Raw genomic sequence first — 8,111 nt, forward strand, 5'->3', positions numbered from 1 at the left:
TACAGCTAGAATATAATCATTTCGCCACTGATTTGCTTGTGGTGTACGAAGAAAAGTACATATGTCTTACATTATTCAGTGGAGTGGAAAAGGGCATTTGAAGACCTGCAATTAATAAAATTGTCAGTAGATGGCGTAAAAGCTCTACTTCAGAGGAAGCTTCTTAGGTGTTATGAGAGTTTATTCAGTAAATCATGATGTCTTTCTAAAATAGAGTTTGTTTGTGTTTGTTTGTTTTATACTATAACTACTGAATTGATCTTAAATATTTTTTTCATAAGACATGTTGCCATAATGATTTTGAATACTTTGTATGAACATGGTATTTTATGTTTACATTACCTGTGTGGTTTTATTATTATTATTATTATTATTATTATTATTATTATTATTATTATTATTATTATTATCATTATTATCATTATCATTAAATAATTTTGTAATCTTTGTACCACATTTATTTATTGTGGAGCAGTAAAGCATGGGTTTGTCATTGATCTAATGGCAGAACTCCTCCCTGTTTTTAGGTTCCTCCCCATCGACTTGCAGCAAACCTTTCAAATATCCATTCATCACCGGCAATCCAACACGCAGGTCTTCTTTCCGTCTGTAGAAACCATAAGCAACTGCTTTCACCAAACTTAGGACATTTTTGACGTCATCAGGGACACTTTACATATTAATGAATGAATTGACTATTGATTGATATTTCGAAGTACATAGGTTTCATAAAGAGCAGCCTAACTGCATTTTTGTCTGCGAAGAAAACAAAAGACTCCACGTTAACTTGCTAAAAATTAGCAACTCTTCTTGTCTGATCGATTTGCATGATGGAATTATTGTTTTTAATTTTTTGCTGGGGCGCATTTTGTTTGACACGAGCCAATCTGATGGAGCAACAGACTGCTGAAGATATAGACAGCCGTTCAACTCTAGAAGACGAAATGGACAATCAAGAAAACATCTTAACACAGGTAATTCTTCTTGATCAAAAATTAAATCATGATTACATGAACATAGGATAGTCAGTGTGAGAGTGTATTTTGCATTATTATTATTATTAATTTATGTAAATACTAAATTATATATATAGTGATTTCTGACCCAAAAAAGTAAAAAAAAAAAAAAAATGTAGAAATAATGATAATAATAACGTGTTCGATTATTTAAATTATTTAAATTTATATGTAATAGACTATTTAAGTTATTTAAGTGGGTTTTGACCAAAAAAAAAGTAGTAAAATACGTATGTAAATCTAATAATAGCTATAAGCCTATTTTAAAAGCACTATTTTAAACTTTAATTAGGGTTGATCTATATATATATATATATATATATATATATATATATATATAGATATAGATATAGATATAGATATATTAGTACAGACCAAAAGTTTGGACACACCTTCTCATTCAAAGAGTTTTCTTTATTTTCATGACTATGAAAATTGTACAGTAGATTCGCACTGAAGGCATCAAAACTATGAATTAACACATGTGGAATTATATATGGAATTATATACATAACAAAAATGTGTGAAACAACAAAAAATATGTCATATTCTAGGTTCTTCAAAGTAGCCACCTTTTGCTTTGATTACTGCTTTGCACACTCTTGGCCTTCTCTTGATGAGCTTCAAGAGGTAGTCACCTGAAATGGTCTTCCAACAGTCTTGAAGGAGTTCCCCGAGAGATGCTTAGCACTTGTTGGCCCTTTTGCCTTCTGTCTGCGGCCCAACTCACCCCTAAACCATCTCGACTGGGTTCAGGTCCGGTGACTGTGGAGGCCAGGTCATCTGGCGCAGCACCCCATCACTCTCCTTCTTGGTCAAATAGCCCTTGATGCCTTCAGTGTGACTCTACAATTTTCATAGTCATGAAAATAAAGAAAACTCTTTGAATGAGAAGCTGTGTCCAAACCTTTGGTCTGTACTGTATATATGATTGCATTATTCACTGTCATTATTTCCTCCAATAGCTCATTGGGGACTATGATAAAGTTAAGACTCTGTCTGAGGGCTCAGGCTGTCAGTGTAAGTGTGTAGTAAAGCCTCTAAGCAGGAGCTCATGCAAGCGCATTGAAGAGGGCCATGCCAGGGCTGAGGACTTCTACACAGTGGAGACAGTCACTGCAGGACCCAGCTGTAAGAAGTGTGCCTGCATCGCCCCTCCCTCTGCCCTAAATCCCTGTGAGGGAGACTTCAGGTTTAAGAAGCTGCAAGAGGCCGGACGGGATGATGTGAAGGTAAAGAGTTTTGAACTCAGGGCTCATGGGGAGACAGAGACCAGATTCATGCACTGATGTTGATAGAAGATACTTGATCCTATTGATTTATTTATATCTTGATGGTTCAGCTCTCGACCATAATGGACCTGCTAGAGGGAGCATTTTATGGGATGGACTTGTTAAAGCTTCACTCCGTCACAACAAAGCTTCTGGAACGGGTTGATAATATAGAGAAAGTGAGTGCAATATTAAAACTTGTTTTCAGAAATATTAGCATGTATAAATATTTGTGAACTATAAACAGTGGTTCTGAGTTATGTCTTATCTAATGCTTATAAGAATATATAGTACATTTCATTTATAAATGTACACACACACACACACACATACAGTGTATATATATATATACACTTTAAAAAAATAAAGGCTCTTCATTGCCATCCATAGTTCATTACCCATGAATATATTGCATTAAAGGTCTTTTTTTATGTTGCTCACACTAAGAAAAAAATGGTTCTTTTAGGATTTGTTCACAAAAAGTTAAAAAACAAAACAAAATGGTCCTTCAATCAATCAATCAGTAAAATAAATCTCTTTTGGAAGCTTAATTTTTGATTAAGAGTGTATATACCCACACTTTTTGACACAATATAATTTGGTTTAATTTAGAGCCTCCTTTTCCACATAAGCACCATCACAAGACCAATCCAGTCATGGTATATATAAAAATATATATAAAGTGCTTTCTATACACTATTTAGTATTACCAAGGCAACAGAAATCGCTGTCTGCTTTCAAATGTTGCCATTGGACAAAGTGGAATTGAGTTCAGGTGGTTGGGTGGAACTGCCACCCATGGACCTCCACTGTGTTTACATTCTCCTTACAGTCTTTTTCAGGAAAACCCACAAAAGACAAAGTGAGCGTTAAAGGTGAAAAAGTGCAAGGGAAGGGGCCTCGGTCCAACCAACGGGAAGAGAAGAAGAAACGTCTCAGCGTGCTGGAGCCCTCACTGCAGAAGAATGCGGCAGCTGCTTTTGCTCACACTGAGGTACAGATACAGCACACACTAACTCAGACCATTAGAAAGGCCTTTATAGGCTCATATTAGTCTCACTTCACAGATGACAACTGTATATGCACAAATACATGCTGCAAATGTCATCTACATTACCCCCAGTACCAAACTTTCCCCAGTGGAAACAGTGGTCAGATTAACTGTTCCAGAGAGTCTGGAAGAAATAGGCAACAAAGCCATGCAACTTCCCCACAACATGCTCAAGTCATTAATACACCACAAATTCCCCTTCATCTCATTCAGGACATTTATGCAGCCACAAACTGGGCGATTTTTTAAAGAGACAATTAATGCTTCTTATTTGATACAGTAATTTGATTCGGGTTAATCACATGCATTTGTGTTTCTTCCTGGCCAGAGGAAATATGAGGAGAAGTTTGTTGGGAGTCAGGGCTCCAACAAACCTGTGCTGAAGAGAAGCAACTCTGAGGGACAGGAGGAGAAGCATAAACCAGCAAAGACCAAAGCAGGTCCCAATGGCATGACCATCAAAAGCATGACCTTCTACAAGGCCAACACAATGGAGGACAGTGAATGGGAAGAGCATAGTGAGTGTCCAACAGCTCGTTTTAATGTAATAATCACTAGAATTGCAACTTTTGTGGTTGCAGCTCTTATGGGATGTCAACTGAGAAAAATACTGAGAAGGATCAACAACATGTTCTCATGTTTAGGGTTAAGGTTTAGTACGAAAAATGTTGAGAAGCCAAATGCAAGTTAATATCACTTATTATCATTACACAGTGACCACCCTAATTATTTTCTCAGCAACCTTGGTTCCAGAAGTATTTTCCCCATTTATTTAATCTATAGGGATTTTAAAAAAGCGCAATATTTGATTTAAAATAAAGATTGATTTAAGAAAAAATAGTCATATGAAAATGTGGGTGGGGGGTGTTATCACGACATTTACTTAAATGAACTACATTCCCATAATGCACTGTAAATGAAAATCACATTTCTGTATACAATAAACAACTATTCGTTTATAGTCAAAAGTACATTTCAAATTTGTTGTTAAATATTAATATTTATGTATTATTTCATATAAATGCATTACTGTATTTAAATATTTTTGAAAGGAGTCTAATATCCTCAGCAAGTCTACAATTATTTGATAAAAAAATATTACTATTTTTGGAAAAAATATACTAGTCTAAAAAATACTAGTCTTTGGTGTCACACTCTTTAAGAAATCATTGCTAATTTGGTGCTCAAGAGACATTTCTTGTTTTTTCTGGGGTTTTTTTTAATGTTGAAAACCATTGTGCTGCTCAATATTTTTGTTGAAACTGATATTAGTTGAAATATCAAAGTAGTATTTGTTTTGAAATAGGAATCCTTTGAAACATAGCAAATGTTTTACTGCCGCTTTTGATAAATTTAATGTGTTTTGGCTAAATAAAAATATGAATTTAAAGAATGTAGATTTCTGTAATATTGTCAACAGCATTTTTTTTTTCAGGTTATAGGTGAAACTGTACAAACAAGAATAGGCTGAAGTTAAACTAAGCATTTTGTGTTTGTTCTCTCATTAGCCACAGCAGCACATGAGGTTGTGAGAGGCGATGGCTCTGTGGATTTAATCATTGAAGACCAGCTCCATAAGCAAGAGCTGCCTGCATCTGTTACTAGACCTGGAACCTCTGCGACAGTGACCCAGACACCGTCAACAACCCTCAACACACAGAATGGAGACCCTACTGCTGCAATCATGCCAAATCTAACAAGACAAACTGAAGAAGATACTGTAAAAGCCAAGAAGTCAAGCACAATTACTACAGCAAGGACAACCTTGCCAACCTCAATCCCTTTAACTACCATAAAGTCACCAAGCACCAAAGCAGCAACCTCAACTCCTCTTGCAGTGCCACAGCTGGCCAGTGTCACAGCACCTGCAAAGAAGTCCAAACTTACCTGGGATGAAGCTACAACTCAAGCAAGCACACAAACTCCAAAGAAGACCAAAGAACAAGGTAAGCTTGATTCCACATCAAGTTTAGAAGAAAGTAAACTTCGAGTTTAGAGGGGCCGTGGTATATAGATGCTTCCCCTCTGGTTTGGTTGTTTACAGGGATCTGCAAGGACACATTAGCAAGCATTGCTGATCCTGTTACACACAACACATATGGCAAAAATGAAGGTGCATGGATGAAAGACCCAAAGGGCAATGGAAAAGTTATTTATGTGACTGACTACTACTATGGAAAACAGCTTCTGGAATTCCGTGATATGGACTCCTTTAAACGAGGTACGTGTAACATTAAAATCGATACTGCTTTATTTTAATAATAGTAACAAATAATTATAATAACTGCCATTCAGTGTATATGCTTTTTTTTTTTTTAAGAAATCAATACATTTATTCAGCATGGACACATTGAATTGATTAAAAGCGACAGTAAAGAAATTTACAATGTTACAAAACATTTCTATTTCAAATAAATAAATTGTTAATTGAACAATGCTGAAAAAATTTATCACAGTTTCCAAGAGAATATGAAGTGTCATGTGACATTGACAGTGTTCCTGTGGCTCAGTGGTGGAGCATTGTGTTGTGGTTGTGGGTTCAATTCCCAGGGAACGCATGTTAGGTAAAAAATGTTAGCCTGAATGCACTGTAAGTCACTTTGGATAAAAGCGTCTGCTAAATGCATAACTTTTATTTAATTTTTATTGAAGATCGGAGTGATTTGCAATCACAGAAATAAATTACATTTCAGAATTTATTCAAATTGAAAATTCTTTCTAAATTCTAAAACAGTTTTATTTATTTTAAAAACTTATTTTATTGTAGTTTAGATCAAATGTGTAGTCTTGGTGAGCATAAGACACTTCTTTCAAAAACATTACAAATTCTTACAGATCCCAAACTTTTAATTGGTTGTGTAGTCTTGTGTGGAAAAAACTATATCTTATTTAAATTTTTCTCAATTAAAGATGTTTCTCATAAAACAATATGCCATGATGTCATACTTATTTTTCTCACATACCATGAATGCGTCTTTATACTTGCAAATAAACAGCTGCTTTTATATTTCATGAAGGAGGTCCCTTGCGGGAGCATCGTGACATTTTTTTCTCTTCTTTTTCTCTCAGGGCAGTTTAGCAACTCCTACAAACTCCCCTACAACTGGATTGGCACTGGCCATGTGGTCTACGGTGGCTCTTTCTTTTACAATAGAGCCTTTTCTCGTGATATAATCAGGTTTGATCTTCGTCTCCGTTATGTAGCAGCTTGGAGCACCCTTCATGACGCAGTATTAGAGGAGGAGGATGCTCCCTGGAGTTGGGGAGGACGTTCAGACTTTGATTTTGGTGTGGATGAGAGCGGGTTATGGTTAGTGTACCCAGCTCTGGATGAAGAGGGGTTTCACCAGGAAGTGATCATCCTGAGCAAGCTCCGACCTTCTGACTTACAGAAAGAGGAGAGCTGGAGGACGGGCCTGAGGAGGAACTACTACGGAAACTGCTTCATCATCTGTGGCGTTCTGTACGCCGTCGACAGTTTCCAGCACACGCAGGCCAATATTTCCTATGCATTCGACACGCATACACACACCCAGATGATTCCCCGCCTCCCTTTTGTAAACAACTACACCTACACCACACAAATCGACTACAATCCTAAGGAACGTATGCTATATGCATGGGACAATGGCCATCAGGTGACCTACGATGTGATATTTGCTTATTAACGGTAATTTAAACACTTTATTAAAGTACTGTATGCAGCACTTTCTGTATAAAATAGTCAAAAGATTATGTGTCTAAGTGGATTGTAGATCAGTCTACATGACAGATATTTTTATAGATGTTTCATTATGCCTTTATTTTGTCTGTTTGCATGTCTATTTTATTTGCTTTTTAGTAGATGTTTATTGATCTCACAGTGGTAAAAATATGATTGAGCTATTCATGACAAGGTTCTCACCGCTTATATGAAGTGTAAATGTATGATGTATATAATGTAATTAAAAATATAACCTTATAGCAAGCTCCTCTAAACCTGGGGAGTGTCACTGCTTTAGCTTCTTTTAAGGTCATCATAAAACGTCATTAGCAATTTCAATTTAACTTCCATAAGATTTTGCATACTTCGAAATGAAACAAGATACTCAAAAAGTAAATTTCCCCCCAGAAACTGACTAGATTATGAAATATGTTTTCTGTTTAGCAGTGGGCAGAAAACTATGAGGGATTTGTAGTCGGTTCAGTAGTCGGTACGAATTGCAGTAAATGTAACTCGTCTCTGTACAAATTTAGGTATGAAAGCAAAACCTTTTGGACATTTTATTAAACAGTTAACAGTTCATTTCAAAATTGGTACCAAGTACTGTGCTTTTGACAACACTATAAATGTTCAAAGATGCAAACATATAGTGGGAAGAAATAGTAACTTACATGTTTATTCCGTTACTTCATTTGACCAGGCCATGTATATTAAATATTATATATAGCATTGTTATATTATATATTATATAAATGACAAATCAAAGGGAGACCTGTGATCGGAATATCATTTATAATAAAAGCCTATAAATAGATTCTCAGTTATTTGCATTCAGCTTGGTTGAAATGGTCTCAATGAAAAACAGCATGCTCGGTCTTTCTCCTTATCAAACGTGTGCATTCAGTTTCCTTTTTGGTTAAATCTGCTCCATTAATGTCAGTCTGGTTTGAGGAAATGACTTCTTGAGTGGAAAAGAAAAACTTAATAGAGATTTAGATAAGATGAAGTGACAGCTCTCAACATAATGTATATACTGTATGTATGACATATATGACAACCTTGTGGTTTAA

The 8,111-nt window shown here is 35.7% G+C and overlaps 1 protein-coding gene across 1 annotated transcript; it reads left to right on the forward strand.

Moving 5' to 3' along the window:
• Window positions 1–579: 579 nt before the first annotated feature.
• Window positions 580–7,812, forward strand: LOC113072941 (olfactomedin-like protein 2B). The gene is made up of 8 exons (XM_026245820.1): window positions 580–974; window positions 1,982–2,248; window positions 2,359–2,466; window positions 3,120–3,281; window positions 3,667–3,856; window positions 4,847–5,284; window positions 5,383–5,559; window positions 6,408–7,812. The coding sequence occupies exons 1-8, from the start codon at window positions 828–830 to the stop codon at window positions 7,004–7,006; spliced, it is 2,088 nt and encodes a 695-aa protein (XP_026101605.1). The 5' UTR covers window positions 580–827; the 3' UTR covers window positions 7,007–7,812.
• Window positions 7,813–8,111: the final 299 nt, after the last annotated feature.

This window comes from Carassius auratus, unplaced genomic scaffold, assembly GCF_003368295.1.
Source record: "Carassius auratus strain Wakin unplaced genomic scaffold, ASM336829v1 scaf_tig00011037, whole genome shotgun sequence".
NCBI lineage: Eukaryota > Metazoa > Chordata > Actinopteri > Cypriniformes > Cyprinidae > Carassius > Carassius auratus.

What these genes read in the sequence shown, in the direction of transcription:
- LOC113072941 (XM_026245820.1), top strand. Translation starts at nt 828, where the DNA reads ATGATGGAATTATTGTTTTTAATTTTTTGCTGGGGCGCATTTTGTTTG. An exon ending in AAGAAAACATCTTAACACAG is followed by an intron (nt 975 to 1,981) that starts GTAATTCTTCTT and finishes TTCCTCCAATAG; the next exon opens with CTCATTGGGGACTATGATAA. An exon ending in AAAGAAGACCAAAGAACAAG is followed by an intron (nt 5,285 to 5,382) that starts GTAAGCTTGATT and finishes GGTTGTTTACAG; the next exon opens with GGATCTGCAAGGACACATTA.